Source organism: Sebastes umbrosus, chromosome 3, assembly GCF_015220745.1.
Source record: "Sebastes umbrosus isolate fSebUmb1 chromosome 3, fSebUmb1.pri, whole genome shotgun sequence".
In the NCBI taxonomy this organism is placed as follows: Eukaryota; Metazoa; Chordata; class Actinopteri; order Perciformes; family Sebastidae; genus Sebastes; species Sebastes umbrosus.
Window position 1 is genome coordinate 29,446,171 of NC_051271.1, and position 23,154 is coordinate 29,469,324.

Below are 23,154 nucleotides of genomic sequence, written 5' to 3' on the forward strand. Positions count from 1 at the left end.
GATAATATATCATAATGTATTAGTTTTTTTTAATTATTTTCAATTAATAATCTGAATATGCAAAGTAACTAGTTACTAACGCTGTCAAATAAATGTAGTGGAATAAAAATGAAATATTTCCCTGCAAAATGGAGTGGAGCAGAAGTATAAAGTAACATGAATACTCAAGTAAAGTACAAGTACCTCATAATTGTAATTAAGAACAGTACTTGAGTAAATGTACTTAGTTACATTCCACCACTGAGGGTTAGTAGCTGCAAATTGTAGACTAGTACTCAAGCCATTTTCCCTAGGTCATGAGCAGGTAACCTATATTTGTGTTTTCAGTTTTAAAAAAATACCTTAACTGAGGCAACCTTATTTTTTGCAGATACTGCAGAAAGCTGTTCTGAGCTGTTGCCCCCGCGACCCGACCCCGAATAAACGGTTAAAGATGAGTGAGTGCAGAAAAAGTAAACAAATCCATTATTACAATCAATTGCTTTTGATTAAAACAGAGAGAAACAGAGACAAACACATGCCCACAACAAGCATGCATGTCTGAATGCTAAAGGACAGTGTAAATTAAATGAAAATATGTCAATATATCATACCCTCTTTGAACAATATGTTTTAAATGTGCTATACTGGGATAATAATTGTTTCTTCTCTTGTTTAAAGCTATCGATATATCACTGTACCTCCTCCAACAGTCTGAGCATCAGCAAGTGCTTCTGCGTTTCATCATTAAAGGATGGTGTACGCCTATATTGCATCTGTGTGTTTATGGAGACAAGAGTGAGAGTTTGTCATCAGTGAAAAGTCTCAGCATTTAAGAGGATGTCTAGAATAGCCTGTGGATGTTGGAAGTGTTGTGCACTCTGCATTTCCAATTTACACTGATGATTGGCTGTCTGATTGAAGCAGAGGGGAGTTAAGTCTCAAAATAAACGAGTAATAAAAGAGTAAGACGCCATCTGTGTGATATTGAAGGGGTGCAATGATTAGTTCTTCCTAGACAGAATCAGCAGGACACAACATGGTGTCAACACATGACTTACAGAGAGGCTGCATACATGGAAGCTGTGCTGAAGCGACCTTTGACCATGTGATGGTTTGAGCTGCTCTTTTCCTTTCAAATGCACCCACAAGTTACATAATGTTCTGAAATATCTTTGATTAATTAAAATGACAGAGCTTCATTTAACCTCAGGCATTCATATCTGCACTAATTACAGTGTTTTAATGGTAGTTTTCTGTCATTTTTACATGACTGCTTCCTGATCAACCCCACAGAGGAAATTAGACTGATGCAAGATACCTGCTTTTTAACTACAGCTGATTATTGATTCACATTTATGAACATTTGTGAATGAGAAAAAAAGTCTAACCCTCTCTGGTAGAACCGTTTCTCTGCACTGAGATAATAAATTGCACAATGGTTTTGTCTCCAATTTAAAGCAACAGTTGATGTTTCCATGTTTTGACCTCACGAGTTCCTTGCTAAATTAACTTTACCATCAAGGCTGCTATATTTCTGGTAAAGACTACACGGAGCGCCTCAATTTCCGGACTAAATGAGACGAGCTCCGCTTTTACCGGGTCATTAGACAGAGAAGGAGATGAGGCAAGAGAGAGGAAGGAAAATCAGAATATAATGAGAGAGGGAAAGAGGTGAAAGAGAACATTAACTGACACAAACAGAAAGGCAGGTAGACAAAGTTACACACTAACTGCCTGAACATAGAAACACACACTAAACATTCACAAGGAAGGTTGTTTTTAACTTTTCTGTGGCTTCAAAGTGTGCTTGTGTTTATGATTCTTTTTAGCCAGAAGCTCTTTGTTAATGTTTTATTTTGTAGAAACAGTTCAGACTCAAGGAGGATAGAGGATGAGCAATATCAGTGCCAGAACAGCGTGATAGTTCTGTAGCTTTGGAGAACACCATGTCCAAGACAATACACTAGTGTAACATCTAGTGAGTGTAACTCAACTGGTCTCAGACAGAGATATCTCTGCAAAGACATAATGGTACATTCCTCAGAATAAATAATCCTAATCCAGTTTGTCCTGATGGATTTGTAGCATGCTTCATCATGTGTGTGTGTGTGTGTGTGTGTGTGTGTGTGTGTGTGTGTGTCTGTGTGCGTGCTAAACCGGAAGAATTGCTGTTGCTGCCAGCTTTCATACAACAGTCAGGAAAGCAATCTTAAAGGCGCTATCCCCTCCCCCGTTCCATTGCATTTACTTCACAACGAGTCGTTGCCAGGCACTCACCATAAATCTCAGCCGTTTATCTGTTTTTTCCACACTCACTGATGACCCAGAGATACCACGTGATACCAAAGTTGTTTTACTTTTGGCTCACAAGCCTTGTTAGAAGTGGGAACCAAATGTCAGATATCTTCCACAGAGATAAACAAAACATAAATTTTGGACTCGCCAAAAATTAAAAAAATTATTAGCTCACAATCATAATCTTTTTTTTTTTCAGGAAAAGCCATACTTTTATGCTACACCTTTCTTAAGGCTCTGGAGATGTATTATTATTTTTTTAAATATTCATCCACATAAAAATGCTATCAATAAGAACCTTTAAGTTTGAGATAAAATTCTCTATAAAAACTTTGGTTTATTGTAGCTGAATATGGTGATCTTAAGTTAACACCCTTTGTTGTGAGAGAGTAAGTTATGTCTCATATTTTAATACAGACTATAGCTCTGTAAATATCATTCTCCCTGAAGTGCATTGCAGTGTGATTTATGTGCTATGATTTTCTTTTAGAAGATGGTTCTTATTTTTTTAGAACACAGACTCGGAGACCAGTGGGAGTTTCAATAAGTTTATTAAAATTAAACACATCTTCTACAACATACTATACTTTATTCCCCAAAATGTTTTTTTGCCTTCGCTGGAGTGATATCAGCATTAAATACTCTGTGTCATCTGCACCTCGCCTATATACTACATCACAGACAGTGAAATATCATGAGACAAATAGTGATTTTGGAGTATATGGTCCTCAGTACTAGGGCTGTGTATTGGAAAGAATCTGGCGATACAATACGTATCATGATACAGGGGTTACGATTCAATATATTGCGATATATCGCGATACTGTAAGTAAGGTGATATATTGCAATCTTTTAAATCTAATTTTAGGAAAACTCATAGCATAAAGAACACACCACCATATGCATAATATCTGAGTTAAAAAAAGTTTACTTTTTTATGCAATTAGAACAGTGGGAACTGCATTAGCATTTATCACAGTCACTGTAACATCCAACATCATAGCACTACTTTAAGTGGGCACATACACTGAGAAGACGCATATCTTTGTAAATTAAATAAATTATTGATTGAGATGATAAATTAAAAATCGATACAGTGTTTTTGAGAATCGACACAATATCATATAACCTAATATCTCGTTACTTGATATTTTTGATATTTTCTTACACCCCTGCTCAGTACTATAGAGAACTGACTGCATGATGATGCAAAACATTAACTTGCTATCTGTGAAATTTGACAGACAAGATTGTTAATAGATGACTAATTAATATGGTTCACTTCGTATCCTAATGCAGCTTTGGATTTATGGACTTTTGTACTGGGACATACACAATATGAAGTTATTTTATCTTAAGTGTCAAAGGTCACCCATAATGGAACCCATGTTTTATGGCATCAACAGCTGACTAAGGTTAAGTTATTATAACCACAGCAACTGCCGTCATTATGAGCAGTTTGAGTTGAAGATAGGAGAATAAGTACTTAGTAAGAAAATAGGGATGAAAAAAAGCAACTTGACCTGGATCCATGAGATATACGAAGAGCATGCCCCTTTAAAAAATTAGGGCTGTCGATCGATTGAAATATTTAATCATGATTAATCGCAAATTAATCACACTTTTTTTTATCTATTCAAAATGTACCTTAAAGGGAGATTTGTCAAGTATTTAATACTCTTATCAACATGGGAATGGGCAAATATGCTTGCTTTATGCAAATGTAAGTATATATACTGGAAAAACAAAGTTCGGAAACTTGTTTGGTGGATTATTTCTCTGTTGTTACAATGCTAATTGCATTGTATTTTACATCGTTGGAAAGCCTGTTTATTTACCTTCACAATGATGTCAAACTTGTAAGGATCATGCATTTGTGGGATGAGCAGCACAGCTGATTATGTGGGTAGCGCCCAAGAAAAATTTGCCAAAATGCTCTGCCAATGGTAAACAGTGTATTCTCATAAGGCTACCAGGAAGCCTGCAATGACTGCCCTTCACCGTCAGGCCCGTTTGCGCTGGTTTCGACAACACAGAAAATGGAACCTGAACATGTGGGGGAATGTCATGTTCAGTGATGAGTCCAGGTTCTGTCTGCCAAAGTTGGATGGCAGGGTCAAAATATGGAGACGACGCGGAGAACGTTATGCTGATTGTTGCACCGATGGAGTAACAGCTTTTGGTGGGGGCAGTGTCATGGTGTGGGGGGGGCATCTCCCTCGATAGCAAAACAAGGCTTGTCATCATTGAAGGCCATCTCAATGCAGTGAGATATCGGGATGAGATTCTGCAGCCAGTGGCGATCCCATATCTCCACAATCTGGTACCTAACTTCATCCTCCAAGATGACAACGCTCGCCCCCACAGAGCCAGGGTTATCACAGACTACCTCCACAATGTGGGAGTAGAGAGAATGGAACGACCTGCCAAGAGGCCACACCTCAACCCAATTCAACACTTGTGGGATCAGCTTGGGCGTGCTGTACGTGTTAGAGTGACCAACACAACCACGTTGGCTGACCTGCAATGAATCCTGGTTGAGGAATTGAACGCCATCCCACAGCAACGTGTGACCAGGTTGGTGACCAGCATGAGGAGGAGGTGCCAGGCTGTTGTGGCTGCGTATGGATCTTCCACCGCTACTGAGGCTCCTGACGGTGTATTAAATGAATAAAGTGTAAAATAGCCAATATGTCTTGTTTGTTCCTTGTTACTGATAGAGAGTTCAATCATCCAATCCACCAAACAACTCAAAACAAGAGTCAACACCAACAGGAGAATACACTGTTTACCATTGACGGAGCATTTTGGCAAATTTTTCTTGGGCGCTCCCCACATAATCAGCTGTGCTGCTCATCCCACAAATGCATGATCCTTACAAGTTGGGCATCATTGCGAAGGTAAATAAACAGGCTTTCCAACCATGTAAAATACAATGCCAAATAGCATTGTAACAACAGAGAAATAATCGACCAAACACAAGTTTCCGAACTTTTTTTCCCCAGTTTATTTATTATTGGAAATCAATTAACAACACAAAATAATGACAAATATTGTCCAGAAACCCTCACAGGTACTGCATTTAGCATAAAAAATATGCTCAAATCATAACATGGCAATCTGCAGCCCAAAAGGCAACAACAGCTGTCAGTGTGTCAGTGTGCTGACTTGACTATGACTTGCCCCAAACTGCATTTGATTATCATAAAGTGGGCATGTCTGTAAGGGGGAGACTCGTGGGTCCTCAGAGAACCCATTTTCAATCACATATATTGAGGTCAAAGGTCAAGGGACCCTTCTGAAAATGGCCATGCCAAAGTTTTGAGCATTATTTAGCCTAACCAATGGATTCCTTATGTTTTTTTAGTCTCATATGATACCAGTATCTTCACTCTAGCTTTAAAACTGAGCCTGCTACAACCTAAAAATTGCAAGTTGCGTTAATGAAATTAGTGGCGTTGAAACAAATTTGCGTTAACGCATTATTATTGCAATAACTTTGACAGCCCTAAAAAAACAAATCCTTTCTTTCTTTGTCTCACAAATATTGCTGAAGGCCTAAAAAAGAGCCTGGCAGAGTCAGGTGGCATAACAGCCAGAGCGAAGACAAAGACTGACTCTTCCATGGAGGTGAGAGTTTTCATCGGGTGGTTACAGCTTTACTTTAACCCCAGGAGACCTTCAGTGTTTCAGCTGGCTGGAGGCTTCACTGACAGCCTTCACAGCTCTGCAGGTACAGTGTGACACGGGGAGTGGAAGAAATGCCTGAAGAGAAAGTGTGATAGTTGGCAGGTGGATGTATGTATGAGGCAGGCTGGTGTGGGGGGCAACGGATGTACTGCAGGGCTTTGACGTGGAGACCCAATATTTAAGAGGCTGGGGCCCTTTGCTACTCATTCTACTGACCTGACTTCTGCAAATAGAACAGGGACAAACACACATCTCTAATACTTTGACTGTTGTAACTTTGGAAAATAAAAGACAGGATAAAGAAGGCTTTTGCCGTCTTCGATTTTTGACTCTCACCTGGACTAACCTTACCAACCACGGCCTGTGTGCTTTCTGGTTGTTACAAAAACAAAGCAGAGACAGTAAAGCATTACTTACGTGCACACTAAAAGTCTTCCCCATTCATCGGCTTGCTGCACCTCAATGACAGAGTTGCTGGTTGCACTCTAGAGCTGCACCAGCAAGAAGCTTTTTATAATAGGAAGAGGTTTGTTTTACCTTAAAGAGGACCTATTATGGGTTTCTACGAGCCAATGATAGGTCAACTGAACCGAATTCTTCGGACTCCGCTCTAACTAGCTTTGTTTGAAACTCAAGAATTCATATCCTAATTATGACAATTTCACACAAATGTCTAATAGGATACAACTGCGAGGCAGTAATTCTAGTCTGTTTCTGTTTTAATTAGTGCTTTTTAAGTAATATTTTAAAATACCAATGTATTGGGTCTCTGGGACACCCCAGTCAAAAGCACCCAATTTGAGTTTTAGTAGTTTCTACAGTTTTTATAGATGTTTGCCATGAGTTCTACTTTTCTATTTTGAAGTATCACACACTATCAGGGGGGTCACTCTTTCAGTCATTTTGCGGACAGATGCAGCAGACACAGATTTCCTCATATTATCTGTCTATTTTCATTTTACACAGTATGCAAAATAACTGTAACTTTCCTAAAAAAAATGTTTTCTTCAGATGACATTAATTACATAACTAATAATGTTTGAAGAAGAAAAACGTCAACATTTTGCTATGATGGTTGTTTCTTACAGTAGTTTGTTCTCTGGCACCCCAGTCGGTAGTCTTAAGTATATGAAATATGTTGGTAGGATGAGGGTAAAGTCAATGTCGTGTCAGAACTACATAGCAAAAAAGAAATGTCATAGTTAAAGTAAAGTGACCAAACCCCAGAAACAACAAACTTATTTTATCAGCTGTGTTGCAATAATTACAAAAAAATGTTTTAAAGTGAAAATGTATCTTTTTATTGGTACCATACATTAATTATCAAGGGCAGAAACTAACCAAATCAAAAAATATATATCAAACAATGATTTTTTCTACAGGGATTGGAAAAGGTACAAGTCACCATTCAAACTCAGTCATAACTGTTGCTGGAATCAACTGTAACGAAATGGAAATGTACAAAACAAACAGAGACTTTACAGACTCAGCATTGCTACCCAACATGACGACTGAACTTAATGTTAAGCTGGCTTTAGAAGATGTTTGGATGATTGATGGGATCATTCTGTTGGTTATGAAAGACACTGCACAAATGAAGGCAATTTAGACAAAAATGAATTTAAAAAAAAAAAAAAAAAGATCGGTCTTAGCCAGTGATGAAATATGAAATTCACCGGTTAACTAAAATTCAGTGAGCACATTCACTTGACATCAAGTTGAAAGTTGCAGTACACAAAATTGTGATGAATGTTAAGTGAAAAAAATCACTTCCTGTATAGATGAAATACATGTGTGAATTTCTAAAATTTCCAAAATAAATAAAAAAGAAAAATCAACTGAAACAGTAAAATCATTACTCCATGGTGCCATTGTACCCCCGGAGGTTTTGTAATTTAATTTACACAAGTTTTAAAAAAGAGGGAAGAGGAAAGAGCAGGTGGGAAGATAGAGGGGGATAGGGTCATGAGTGTTTTTTCTCCTTTTTCCTATTTTTGTTTCTTTACATTAGATCGGGATGGCTTTAGGTAAATCTAAGTAAGAATACATTTTATTACAGTCAGACAGAACTTTGCTACTACCTTAAATATACAAGCACAAATACACAAATTTAAATCTCCAAAAAAGGAACGAAAAGACAAAATAAAAACATCCACACTAAATTATTTCTCTTTTATAAACATAAAAGATAAAAACAATATATTTTAGAGGGGGGAGGGATAAAAGTCCTGTGTTGCTCCTTGGTCTGTAGCTTTTCAGTATTGGTAGAAAATAAAAAAGTAACAATTGAAATGAAGGCGTTTAATACAAATTAAAAAACATTCTAGGGAAATATATACTGTATAAAAACTCTTAAAATGTGTAACTGTGTGTATGTGCATGTGTTTGTGTGTGTGTGTGTGTTGTAAATGCTCTCTGTTTGAAAGACTGCATCCGTTGTAGTCTAATCAGAGATGGCTCTGGCACTAGGGGACTCAAAATCCTTCAATCATTATGTTTATTTGTTTGTGTGTGTGTTTATGTGTGATGTTTCCCTAGTGCCACATTTCAGCTCTCCTATTAGTGTGTGAATTTCAATGGTTTTTATAGACGGACTCTAAATTCTGGTCTGTCTGCTTCAGCAAAGCCACAAACACTCTTTTCGCTCCTCACACATTTCACACACGCGCGCACACATATACTCTATTAACAAACATTACGAGTGACTTGTGCATCAACAGAGCAGACCAGAATTGAGAGGCATGTTTAGAGGACGGGTGGACAAGTGGTCCCTAAGCGACTCGCCACCAATCTCGAAGCCCCGATGCCGCCATCCCCTCCGCCCCGCCCTGCCCTACATGTGAACTTCAGTGTGAGTAGTTTAGTGTGCACAGTTCTCCCCTGGATTTAATCCCTGCGCCTCCTTGGTCACATCTACCCGATTGCTGTCCGAACTGAAAATTAGCGAGAGCAGATGGGACATTTTTGAGTGTGAGATGAGGAAAAGGGGAGACAGAGGTGGGACACAGTGCCTAAATATGGGAAGTCACAGCAACGGCTCAGTGACATTGTCTGAGACATGCTGAGCCCCCTCGGGCCACCTGTGTGATGAATCTGAGCTCTACAGTGATGTCTGGGTTGGTGAGCAGGCGATGGACTGTTGCACTCGTGGCTGTCGGGTCGGAGGTCTGGGGGGTGGCAGAGAGGGGTTTGTGTTGAGGTTGCGGGGCTCTGGGCTCTACTGCGATGCCTGTGAGGTGGGGTTGTCGCTCTTGCTCTCCTGGCTGGAGGGGGCCTTGTTGTTCCAGGGCGAGTTGGAGCCAAGCGCCGGAGAGTTGTTGAAGCTGTCCTCGTCGTCTATGCCGTTGGCCGCGTCGAACTGCGTGTTCTCCAGCCGTGTGATCAGACGCTCGTCTTCGTCACCGAACTCCCCTCCCATCAGTGTGGGCTCTCCCACCACCATCACATCCTGCGGAGATGCGAAACAGAAGTGGAGCAATCAATATATTGTTTAAGTGGGGATAAATGGGTGCATCAGCTGTCCTATCAAAGAAGAGGGTGAACTGATCTCTTCTTGTGTACACGTATAACTTTACACTACGCCTCTACGGCTACTTTCACAAACCCATCCCCACCATGAAGCCTGTTGGTGCGGCCATGTTGTAGCGCTTCTGCTGATGCACATTTAGTTTGCTTACACCAAACTTAGCATTTCATATCACAGACAACATGAATTTGGTCGCATTACACCATGTTTCTTCCACTTAAGGCCCAGACACACCAACCCAACATCAAAGAACTATGACGATGAAGGCCGACTGTGTCGCCTCACGTCACCTTTGTCTTCGCCGGCAAGTAGCACTTGAACACACCGCAAAGATCTACAGTCGACAGCCACTTAGCACGTACATTCTGCGCCTGCGTGAAATGAAATAACTCTCCACACCAGTAGTAGTCTGTATTCGTCATTCAAAAAGGGAAACCGGAAGACCGAGGACTGCGATATACAAGCCGCTGTTATGATACGTACATGAAACAAAGCAGCGTTTGCCGACCATTTTCACACCACTCTCACTCACCAAAACTAGGCAGACAGACGCTCACTGACGGCCGACCGTCTCGGAGCTTGGAGTGTCAGGGCCTTATCAGGCACTGTATTCAATGCCTCTTAAATGTCCCTGTTTTCTTTCCCTTCATTAATACATTCAGTTAAGTTTGCACAAATTTTTGTATATAATGTGCCTTTGTCTTTATGATGTAGTTTTTGCAGGAAATTGACCAGACAACTGCTGGTCCCTTCATGATACAAGTCCTTAAATCACCTGTCACACCTTGATAACAGTCAGGTAATCTCCATTCAATCTATTTAACTTTTAAAAATTGGTTGCAGAAGTGATGATTGATTTATTATTATTATGTAATGAATGTGACATATGTTCATATTTGTTTTCACTTTACACAAAAAAAGTCCTGGGGGAATACTTGTCAAAGGACCTTAATGTGCTGTGTCCTTCTTTGGTTGGCATTGTGATATGTGAACTTTCCTCAATGAATCAATGCAGCAGTTTATCTATGAACATAGTGGTAATGTTTCGGTCTGAGGTGTAATAGCAGAGTGCTGACACTAGATGGCAGCTAAGTACTCACTGGAACTTGGCTGGACAGAGGGAAGCCACTGCCTGGGCTCTTCTTTTTGTTGTTGTTGTTGTTATTAGTTCCTCCTCCTCCGCTGATGGTGCTGCCACCGGACATCTTACGCTTCCGCCGTTTGTTTGGCGCCTGTCTTGATGGCTCAGCTACAGAGAAGGGATGAAGAGTTACAGGTACATCTGCTGTGGGTTTATGCGGTTGTGTGTTTGTGTGCCTTCAGCTGTTCCCCTACCTGGTGGTGCCACCATCCTCTGCCATTTCTGGAAGAGGCAGGTCTTGAGGCAGTCTCTGGGGCTGAGGCTGTATGTCTTGTGTCTGGACATCAGCTCCTGCATGGGCTCCAGAATCACACACAGCTGGAGGAGGGAACAGAAAGAGATGCAACAGTTTAGAGATAACGCAATGTTTAAGACCAATAGAGAGGCTCCAATAGATCAAGCACCATCATTATCAGCTGGTGTTCATTGTAAACAACTTCATCTTTGGACATGAAATTCTCAGATCGGAAACCGTGGTCAGAAAATACTGGATCAAACATATAAACACAACTCAAGTGAGACCAATTTCATCAGTGACATGTAATTTTACATTAGCCAACGTGAGGTTGTGACTTATGCAGCGTCTGTGAACAAGAACACTGAACCTGTAGTTCCAGTCCAACATGTGCAGCCTTCTGTGTATGCTAGTAGAACACAAGACACACCCAACGAGTGCTGTCCTCAACTGAAGCTATGTTCACACTACACACCTTTCAAAGTCGTCAGATCTCTGTACAGTTCACACTAGTCAACTTGCTGTCTTGTACGGGCGTCTTTAAGTCATTGTGGTTTTCACACTACATGACTGACCAGAGACAGGGGGTCACACATTACAAGATCTTTACACGGTAAATGACGTGGTACCATACACAAGACATTGCTGATGTTGGTGTTGGCACGTGTTCACAAAATAGCCAATTATCACACTCTTTTTACTATTTATTCCTCTAGGTGCAACAACAACTTTGCTCAGTGTTGCAAATGCAACACATACAGTAAGTTCCTGTTGTTAGAGGCGACCCCTCCTCCGCCAGGTTTCCCCTCAACCCTTTGGTTTCACGCTCTTATTGGCTGGTGCTTGTGGCCACAGTCCCCAACAGGTCCAGATATTTAGCATGCTAGATATCTGGAATGTTGCATCGCCTCGAGTCTTTGGGTGGTTCACACATGAAGTTCAAGCGCCGATATGCAAGCAGCGAGCCAACGCCGATTTGCCTCTGGGGCTTTTGTCGGGGAGCGGAAAATCATGGCTCAAGTTGTGTAGTGTGAACTAGGCATAACACTCATACGATTTTTTTGACGAATCGATTAACTGATTTAATCGACAGATCTGTAAAACTGAGTTGCTCCACAAAGAATCACACAAAAGCACCTATTTAAATCTTGTTTACCAGAGATGTGCTCATAAGTTTCTTGGAAATAAGATATTCAGCATGAAAACAGCATAAAAAAGACCCATCGACTTCCATGGAGAATTCTTAATCAGCCAAGACCAAAACGGCCGATTAGTCGGCTAATCGGCTAAGAGGGGGCAACTGTACACAAGAGACCACAATCATCAAAACACTGCTCTACAGTGCCACCATTGGTCAAAAACTCTCTACATAGTAACTTCACTGCCTCAACAAAAAAACATTGATAAAGCAGACCAACATATTTTGTCATTCTCAAGAGTTACATTTATGTTGCAATTATCATTTGATATGTTTAAGTCAGGTGCAGCTATCATTGGAAGCCTGCAAGTCGCTAGGTTTTTGTTTTCTTAAAAGCTCCTATTACATTATGACTGGACCATAATCTAGACACAACGAAAAGAAAAGCATTAAAGACCAGCGTCACTCTGAAGGTAAAATGTTGTGTGTGTGTGCTTCACGTACTCGGAGGTAGTTAAGGGTGGAGTTCGACAGGCCACATCTTGTTATGTTTTTGGACAGCTGGTCCAGCATCTGTGGGTCCTGGGCCTGAGGAATCAATAGTAGACACATTACAAAGCTGACACTCACACACATCAGTGTATATAAATGTATATAAGCTGTATCTATATCCACTTACATGCATGGCCAGTATACTGCGGGGGATGAGTTCACGGTGTTGTCTGATGCTGAAGTGCCACGTCTTTATCCTCATCATGTCGTCAAACATGAACTCCAGGTACAAGCGCCCTTCTACACACACCTGCAACAGTTCAGAGGACTCAGATCAGTATACAGTAGTTGAACTCGGATAAAAGCTAGAGATGCACCGATTGCAATTTTCTTGGCCGATACGAAGATTTAAAAGTCTGACTTGCCGATTCCAATTTAAGCAAATTCCAATTTTCTTTCTTTCTAAGAACTATAATTGACAGCATACACAAACATTTTTCTGACTTATCTTTCACGGAAAATTGAAATTAAATTGTATGTTCATAAGAAAACATTGACTATTAAAAAAAAGAACTTCACAAAGTTACAGGACCTTCTCACTTTCACCTCAAACAAATCACAAAATAAAAGTGCTAGAGGTTACTGGACAAATAACAAACTGGTAATGAATTGCAGTATATCCCACTTTTTCTAACATTATTTACTCTCCAAGAAGAAAACACGTTCAACATATCTATACAGCAACGATATCTGGCTTCTGGCTTAGACTTCGGCTTTACTCCAAAATGACCCTCCAAGGATGTATGCAACCATATGGTAGGGGGTAAAGTTAACAACCATTTAGAGTAAACTTAAATTGGCCTTTTAAAACCTCTTTTGCACACAATTTGTTTCAAAATTGTTCATGGTTTTTGTGATATTGTTTACATCAAGCACCAGCTTAAAAGTTCCTATTTCTTAACAATTTGCAGGTGATTTTTAAAAAGTTTTTTTTACTTTCATTCGATGGTGATGTAAGTTACGAAAGGGGGAGAGCCGATGACATGCAGAAAAGGGGAGTGGGTCTATCAGGTGAGCTACTGGGGCTCCCTTTGCAAGTGATTTTTATTCTAAGCCGTATAAATGACAGAAATAGCCACACATATTTACAAACAAGGGACACAATAATAGCTAGAGACACTAACACACACCTGTGTGAACATGGGCTTTCCATTCTGGGTGACCATGGTGCACTGATCACAGTCGAGGGAGACAAAGTTATTGTGGAAGGACTCCTTGGGATGTTTCAGCACGTAGTAGAGCTCAGTGGCACCGCCCTCGAATATACTCCGGAAGTACCTCGGAATCAACGTCCGGCCAATTGCTTCAGAGGAGGAGAGAAAACACAAGGAGCATGAGGCAGGAAGGAATTGGCAAGTTACAATAGCAATACAATAGCCGTTTCTTATTTCCCGATTTTGTGCCTCCTCGAGTCACTATTTATTATAATAGTATATTACTTTTCATACAAACATCTGTAGTGCTTCACACAATAAAATATATAAAGGCTGTAATGTGTGTGTTAAAAAAACAACATCCGAAATCTGTTCATTTTTGTCACATTATGTCACGTTGTGAATTGTATTAGTAATAGTGTATATAGTCTATAAGTTGTCCTGAACACTGTTCTGCTCATCTGACAGAGATCATAAAATATAACAATATAACAAAACAAAGCTGATACAGCTGTGCCACATGTCATACTTATTATACACCCTGTGCATTGCCTCTATGCACTGCCTGTCGGCCCCTGTGTCCGATCGGATTTGAAGCTGTTGTTGGCACTTGCGCACGTTGTTTCCTCCTATCTAAATCCTTGCTTGTGTTGTACGAACTCTCAGATGTACGTCGCTTTGGACAAAAGCGTCTTCTAAATGAAATTGTAGAATTCATCGATGTCACTTTAAAATGACGGCTCCGAGGCAACAATGTCTCGTTTGTTAAATGCCCGTTGCCTCGACTCCTCTGTCCTCGCCTCCACTACTCGCATCTCCCGTGGGAGGGATTAAGACGCAAGGAAAGGAATTGAGGATGTACAAACTGGGAAATGGGAGACGCCTAACATGTACCAGTGGCTTTGTTTCTTACTGTAACGTTTGGGTCCGTCCTCCAGACAGAAAGTAATGGTCAACATGGCATCATCTTCAAAGAACTCTGTAGTAAATGCATCCCACCACAGGTTATCACACTCCTACAGGGTGTAGAGGGAAAGAATAATCAGTGACCAACACAATTACTGGATTGTATCTGAGCGTGTGTGTGTGTGCCTACGAACCTCTGTCCAGTTCTGTAGCCGCTTGTTGAGTTCAAATATTCTGTAGTCTGTCTGGTTGCCATATGGTGTGTGCCTCCTGGTCCATCATGGAAAGACAGAAGGAGGGGGAAACAAATAGGACGGGTCGAGAACAGTTAGACTGTGGTATTATTAAAGATCCTGATTACAGCAACAATAAAGCTCTCACAGCTTCCATACTTTTAGAGCCGTTTCATTACCTAGTTTAGCCTTGTCACAGACTAAATACAAAATCTCTTTTAAAAGTGAGATAAGAGCACAACTTCCCACAACCTTATCTTTACTTGTGTTATTATTGCCGTTTTCACACCAGCTGGAGATAATGGGAAACAATGCAGTCTTACCCTATTCCGGGCTCCAGGTATGTGGGAGGATACATCGGGGTGGGACTGGAGAAACGAGAGACAGAGAGATTATTACATTCAGCTATAGTGCTAATATGTCCTCCTCCAGGAGCTAGTCTGTCTTTACGACTCTGGGACGCAGGCCAAACATGGCACAAATTGGATGATACGAGGGGACAGTAAATAATAACACTTCTCAGATACACACACATGATGACACAAGCTGATTTGCTTACTGCAAGACAAGCTTTGATGCACAGCACACAATCCTGCAGAGGTATACCCTCTAACCTTACCGAGCCACACAAGTCAAGAAAAATTAATTTTAGCATTAAACATTAGTCACACACAGCTGGTTCACAATTTTCACTCTAGTCGTAACTCAACAGGTATTTGCCTGGATAATGGGGTTGCTAAAATGACACTACACTAAAACAGATGGGCAACTGGATCAACCTTTAACCATATGACATGAGATTGTGTTCTCTTTTGCTAAAATATCACCAATAACCCTTCTTGCATCCAGGGGTGTCCCCTAGAGAAGGTATTCTACCAGCATGTGCTGTATTCTGTATGCTATACATTAAAATGATATTAAGCGCCTGATCCAGGGTACAGTATGAGTGTCCAGTCGGTGCACCTGACTGGACAAACACAACACTACTTGGGCTATACCTGGATTTAAACTCAGGTTTCTAATAGGGGTGGCGGGAAAAAAACGATACAGCATAGTATCACGATATTTTACGTGGCAATATTGTATCGATATACGGACATCAAGTATCATTGTTTTATATATCAACTATGAAGCTCTTAGCAATCCGGCCACTCTTCTGTCTTTCAGAGGTTGTAGCGGGCTCAGTCTTAAAGCTAGAGTGAAGATACTGGCATCAAATTAAACAAGATAACCTGAGCAATTGATTGGTACCAACCACGTCATTAACTTGTCGGGAAGAATGCTAAACAACGCTCAAAAACAGAGGGAAACTCTATCTTATTAGATAAAACAGATGTTGACAAACTGCATGATTTGTAGTTGAAAAAAGGTAATAAATCGCAATATATCTATCGTAATACTCAGCATATTGCAAAATGTTTCAATCGTAATAAGATTGTATCGTGACTTAAAGGCAGGGTGGGCGATCTTGAGAAACTAGCAGGAGTACACTAGATTTTTAAAATGATCCAGCCGAAAAAACAAGCCCAGTGTTACCAACTCTTTTCCAATGAAAGTATCTAGCAGCACTATCTCCAAAAGTTACTAAATCCAGCGAGAAAGTCGCCAAGTCGGGAACATTGACAGTTCGTCGCTTCAGGCCTCCCTCCAAAGCCACTCCCCCCACTATTATCATTATGAATGTACACATATCATAATGAACGTCAACAGCAAACATGGCTATTGTTAGTACTCACAGCTGTCACGCTAGCAGCTTGTGGAAGACTCTAGTGACGTGCAATGAGTGCACAGGGCGGGGTGCACACAGGAAGACAGGTAGCCCGTCATTACATTCAGGCTAAATGAAATGATTGGACAGCCATCTATACCAACCCTGCCTTTAAGTATCTTTATAATATCGTATCATGGGTCCTCTGGTGATTCCCACCCCTAGTTTCTAACTGGTAAAACAAGGTAGCTGTCCTGGAAACATCAAATCTGAACCAAACTATCCACTGAAACCAGCTTTGCAGCTTCCGAAACTTCTTGAGTGTTTGATCAGGAAGTTTGTGAACCTCCTGAATAAATACAACCAGCAGTGACTGAAATTCAAATTCACAATACAGCGCTGCTTGTTGTCGCCAGCATCTAAACTACTTTCTACAGTTTGCCGATTGGCCAGACTACCAGCTGCCGAGCTGAATCAATTACCAGTGGATGTTTTCCAGACTAGCATATTGTTGAGGAAATTAAACTCATGATATTTGCAAGGCTATGTAAACATGGCATGCAATAATACAAGCACCTGTCGAAGATGTTTAAAGGCTGGAAGACTGAACTCCTCACCCAGAGCAGATACACAAAACACACAGAAAACACGGACATAAAACTCACCCCACGTCTCTGTCCAGCATGGTGCCGGGGTGGAAAGGGGGAAAAGTGCTACCGTTTGGGGGCTCCTTCGGGGAGTACAGCTTGAAGGACTTGGAGGAACAGCCTAGAAGAGAGGTGAGGAAAAATAAACAAAGAAAGAATGAACATTAATGTTGTGTTTAATTTTTATATTATAGGTTCAAAAGTTACGTAAAATGTTAGAATTTGTGCTTCCGGATAACGGCAAATGAAAATCCTGATGGTGCGACAGCTGATGAAACATGATTAATCTGGCAATAAATGTTGTATTTTTAAATCCACAAAGTAAGGATTGAGACGGCAAACCTTTCAACACATTGGGCATGTTGGCCCAGCTATAGATAAAGGACTACAATACAAGCCGAAAAAAAAAGGACATAAAATAAAGAACACAAACAATGGCACCAGAAGTTTCTACACCCTTGGGAATCACAGTGGTACTTCTAAATGACAGGTTTTCACTTTTGACCCTTCCAAAGAATGACTATCATGTGAGGGTGAAGGCACATGCAGCCTGAACTGGCCAGTATGGCCCAGTTTCAGTTGGCTGCACTCATTTACAGGTCATCATCCCTAGCAATACACCAATCTTGTTTCATGAAAACACAAAACACGATGAAGAGGGAGCCTCCTGTAAACAACACGCTCCTACAGAAACTGCTGCCCTCCCAACTACTCCCTCCAAAAATAACTATAAAATACCACAAACACAAACAGACCAATACTGACTCTATTCACACCCACGTACAAAACTGATGAATCTATCTCTCACACACACACAGCTCCAACACTTGTTCTACTCTAATTGCCAAGCTCTCCTATAAAGGCCATCCAGGCGTGCCGGCCTCCAGGTCACGACCCCGGCCGTCACCATGGTGAAGCCCCGCCTCATTAATGTCTCTCTGTCTTGTCTCTGCATATTAAACGTATCTCTGACACTGCGTATGTTTGAAAGAGATATATAAAGACACAGACAGGCAAAGATAAGCTTTAATTGCATTAATAGAATGTTTTTAAGCAGGGGAAACTGTGATTTGAGAACAAAGTTGTGATGTCAAATATATATTTCTAGTATAAGGTAGTGCTGGACGATATGGAGAAAATGAAATATTACTATATTTTCGACCAAAATACCTCGATATCGATATTACGACGATATTGTAGGGTTGACTATTGGTGCTTCAACAAAATATTTACACTATGAGATTTTTGATAAATAATCAGTAATGTGGATATAATGACTTAGTGGGTAAAGGCAAATAATAGAACAGCTAGAACAGTCTGGAAAGTTCAGAAAATTACATCACTTTACTGTAATACAGCCTTTACAACCAGGAAAAGACAACACGTAAGCCATATTACAATATCCAAAACGATATATAGTCTCATATCACGATATAGATGTAATATCAATATATTGCCCAGCTGTAGTATAAGGTAAGACAAAAGTAAAACAGGCTCTCCTCTGTGAGAAGAGGTTAAAAACTTTATATGGATCCACTATCAAAAGTGCTCTTGCTGTATTTTGGATGATGACTTTACAGAAACATGTAGATGTCAACAGACAGGCTGTAGTGAGATGGACAGACAGCCCAGTCCAACACTGAACTTTGGGGCCACACTAATACACATCAGGTTGCCGTTCCTAAATTATATTCCTACCCATTTAAAACCAATCTTTTCTTAAATAACGACAACGTATCTCTAAGGAGTTACATCTCTATTCTACTAGGTTCCCATTGTATGTATAACAGTAACCACATAGCCTGGCATAGCCCTTGTAGACTATAGGTAAATAAATAATAACAAGAGAAGTTTCCAATGAAGAGGATCACAAATCTTCAAGAACAAGATGTGCACCATCTACACAGCAATAAAACACCATACAACCTCCATCCATTAGAAACCCTGCCTTCACTTTGTGTAAAAACAAGTTGTTTACTGTGTGAGCCAGCACTTGCTATGCTATGGGCTTGGATGCACCACCAGAGGAAAACAAATGGGTTTGATAAATAAATAAATAATCGATGGTTATGTGTCCATTAGTTGTTGAGAGCTCCATTAGCTCCTCTCCTCTCCTGTTAGCGGTTAATGACAGGCAGTCACAATCACATCAGCTGGACTCCACTTCCTCCACTGGGAATCATGTTCCTCTCTCTCTCCCTTACACAGTATTACACCATATATATATATATATACATAAACACACATTATATACATGCACATATCTTCCTGGATTGAAGTGATGGTCAGCCCACCCTCAAAACAAATCTCAAATGTAGAGTAACATGGATGTCAACATATGATTTCATTTGAACTCCACAGACACAGGAAACAGGCACATCTGGCTGTAGATGTTTTAAATGTTGATGAATGTTTTTTCGATACCTTATGATTCTGTAATTATCTCTTTGTCTTTTAATTGATATGTTTGTTTTATGTCTGCAACTGTGTAACTGTGCTGATGCCTATCTTGACCAGGACACTCTTGGAAAAGAGATTTTTAATCTCAATGAGTTTTTACTCCTGGTTAAATAAAGGTTAAATAAAGACACAATAAAACATTCAGCTTTTACAAAAGTCTCTTCTAAATGAGAGTAACCTGTGGTGGTTTTGGACTCCTGCCACCATGATTATTAGGGGGGACAGACAAGTAGCCTGTCCAAACAGGACAGCTATATTACTCTAAACCTACCTTAGCAAACTTTATAACAAAACAAACACGAATCCCAATGATTTTTCCTATTAAACCGCACTTCTAGTAGCTTTTTCAACATCTGTGTAGCTCATAACTTCAACAGCTGAAGCACATATATTGATGCAAGTGCATGTCATGATATCTGCTAATTTGATATACTTAATTTAATCCCTAAAGCATAAAGATGCAGGGGAAACTGTGATTTGAGAACCAAGTTGTGGTGTCAAATATATATTTCTAGTATAAGGCAGAGCTGGACGACATGGAGAAAATCAGATATCCCTACATTTGACGTGTAGTTGTCTGCTTACAAAGGCAATTAGCCTGAGAGGCAGCTAGCACACAATGCTAACTGTTAGCTAGAGAATAATGCTAACTGTTAGCCACAGATGCTAACTGTTAGCTGGCTAGGCTAAAACGTTAAACAGGTGATATCAGGACACTTCGCCACAATAAAGCCAACCAGTACTCATTTTAAGCAGCCACACAGCCATGCACACACAGACTAAACACAACTAACAACACCAAACCAAAACAAACACAGCCCTGCAGGCCTGCACGGTGAAGCTACCGTTAGCAACCAGAGAACAGTTAGTAACCATAGTGTTAGCCGTCATGGTAACGCCTGAGCGTTAAATCCCCTTTTTCAACGAGAAAACACCGATATAAGACGATAAACTACGACCGCATCAGCTCAGTAAACTCACATTCAATCACCACAACAGCTCCACATCTCTGTTTTGTGTGTTTGTTATTAAAGCGACCCCCTTTACCTGAGCAGAAGTCCAATCAGAGCAGTGGTGTTTACAGATCCGTGCTGATGAGCCCGTGTGGACGCTCCGCTCCGCTCTGTGCGTAAAGACGGATAGGCCCGCTGCTGGACGCAATGATACGTCCTCTCTCTCTCTGAACAGGATCAATGAAATCTCCTCAAACCGCGAGAATGGAAACGGTCTAGTTTTGCGGGAGTCGGTCGGTTATGTTTTGTCCCGCATGAGGCCTTGTTAGTGGGCTGAAGCCTGCTGTGGGTTTACATACGGACCCAGATGAGCCCTTTGTTCACGGGAGGACATGAACAATAGCTGTAGGCCCTCCTCCTCCTCTCCCTCCGCAATGCATTTGCTCCTCTCTCCTCTCTGCCCAGCACCGCCAGCCAACCTCTCCCACTCCTCCTCCTCCTCCTCCTCCTCTTCCTCCCCCCACTAATGCACAACTGCACATGAAGGTTGTCTGCTAAGCATTTTCCCCCTCTCTCTTCCTTCCTCCTCCACTACATCCCCATCTCCTTCCTTGTAACTGACACAGATGAGAATTGGCCTAATGTGTGTGGAAATAAACATCATGCTGACTGCAAAGTGGCTTTCATGTTTTGTCTAATTAGTGCACATCAGCTTTAGCATGCTGCAAAACAACTGAACTGAGAACAGTGACAAGCCAAGCCAAGCTGATCATGAGAAATACTATGAATCAGCCTATCATAATAACATATTAAGGCTGCACTGTAAACAATTGCTGTTAATTTACAGCAGGATTTCAACAGTATTTAACCTGTTATTGCTAAAAGCAGTGCTTTACTGTTAATACAAAAGAAAAACCTGTTAAATTACGCTTATAGTCCGTTTTTTAACTGAACTATAATGCATTCTTAAAAAACAGCACTTTGCTGCTGATCAACTGTCTAAAGTATCATCAGTAACAGCTTTATGCAGTATTGATCATGAGAAATTCTATGAATCAGCCTATCATAATAACATATTAAAGGTCCCATATTGTAAAAAGTGAGATTTTCCTGTCTTTTACATAATAAAGCAGGTTTAAGTACTATTAAAATACTGTTAAACTATCAAAACGCTCAATATACCGAGAAAATACACACAGCCCGTATTCAGAAATTGTGCTTTTGAAACAAGCCGTTTGGATTTCTGTCCATTTGTGCTGTCACAAATATACAATATTTAGACCAACACAGGGTTTTAAACGTAAACATTCTAAATGTGTCCCAGTTTATTTCCTGTTGCAGGGTATGTGAACAACACCAGCTGACAGGAAGTAGACATGGACCCAAGCTGTTGCATAGCAACGCAATTCCTTTGCAATTCCCTTGAAATGCACTAAAACGGAGCGTTTCAGACAGAGGGTGAATACAGGTATATTCAGGCCGACAGTATGAGGAAAATAAAGGGTTATTTGAACATTGAAACACAACATACAAGTATGAACCTGAGAATAAGCACAATATGGGACCTTTAAGGCTGGCTAACACCATCGTCTCTGACCCCCCAACCATGTTTTGAACAGTGAATAATTTTCATTTATTTTATCTATTTAACCTTTAATTAACCAGGTTAGTCCCATTGAGATTAAAAACCTCTTTTCCAAGGGAGACCTGGCCAAGACGGCCAGCAGCAAGAACACAAAGTTGTAGACACAGACACAAACAGAGATAAAATACAATTTACAAACACTAAAATCACTTAAATTTGCATTAAAAGAGAACTATCTAAAGAGAAATGGGGGGACAAAAAGGAACTTTTCTGGGAGTCAGCTGTACAACAAGCGGGCTAAAAACATTGGCATGCCATAGAGTCTGCTTCTAAAGTATTCTCTAGTATTGTGGGAGCAGACCCAGAATCACCTTATATATAAGGATATACCAATGGGAGAGCCTACGTGTTGCCAGTACAGGCCATCCCACCCGAGAGTACAACAATATGAATTGTTACCATCAAATCGGAGATACAGGGTTCCACGATTTAATAAGTTTAGACTGAAGCACTCTTTTGTACACCAGTCTATCCTAAAACTAAATATGGAGCCTAATCCCAGATCAAATGTACGTTGAAGGGCCCTGAATATCGTCTTCTGTGATTGCTGCAAATGGAGCTGCTGTGATGCAAAACAAATTTCAGACCTGTCTGACAATAAAGTATTATCGTATTGTATCATATATGCATTATACATTACTATGGGTCCATGCAGGGTGATGCATGTATAGCAGCTGATGCAGCAGCCTGATCTGTCAAAAGTAGATTAAGATCCAACAAATTAACTTTCATCTACAGGATAACAGACTTGGGGTTGTTTACAATTAATTGTGTCTTTGAGTTTGTACACTGAACTGTCTCCAAGGTAGACCAGTAAATCCATTACCATTGGGAATCTCTCTCTCTCTCTCTATCTGCATGCACACATAAACACACACACAAACACACA

The 23,154-nt window shown here is 40.5% G+C and overlaps 1 protein-coding gene across 8 annotated transcripts in view; it reads right to left on the reverse strand.

The window, feature by feature from the left end:
* Positions 1-7,244: 7,244 nt before the first annotated feature.
* The window catches only part of ldb1b (LIM-domain binding 1b), a 40,628-nt gene continuing 24,718 nt past the window's right edge, over positions 7,245-23,154 (reverse strand). For 6 of the 8 annotated variants that reach the window (XM_037763121.1, XM_037763126.1, XM_037763148.1 and 3 more), the window contains 10 exons: positions 17,226-17,328; positions 15,176-15,220; positions 14,814-14,889; positions 14,627-14,729; positions 13,690-13,862; positions 12,687-12,809; positions 12,512-12,595; positions 10,829-10,952; positions 10,594-10,742; positions 7,245-9,415 (listed from right to left, as the gene is read on the reverse strand). In XM_037763121.1, the coding sequence (XP_037619049.1) occupies positions 9,185-9,415; positions 10,594-10,742; positions 10,829-10,952; positions 12,512-12,595; positions 12,687-12,809; positions 13,690-13,862; positions 14,627-14,729; positions 14,814-14,889; positions 15,176-15,220; positions 17,226-17,328 (1,211 nt within the window). In that variant the 3' untranslated portion in view covers positions 7,245-9,184. Of the gene's footprint in view, positions 9,416-10,593; positions 10,743-10,828; positions 10,953-12,511; positions 12,596-12,686; positions 12,810-13,689; positions 13,863-14,626; positions 14,730-14,813; positions 14,890-15,175; positions 15,221-17,225; positions 17,329-20,414; positions 20,573-20,714; positions 21,101-23,154 lie in introns of those variants that run through there. The other 2 variants (XM_037763135.1, XM_037763143.1) reach the window with 2 other exon arrangements.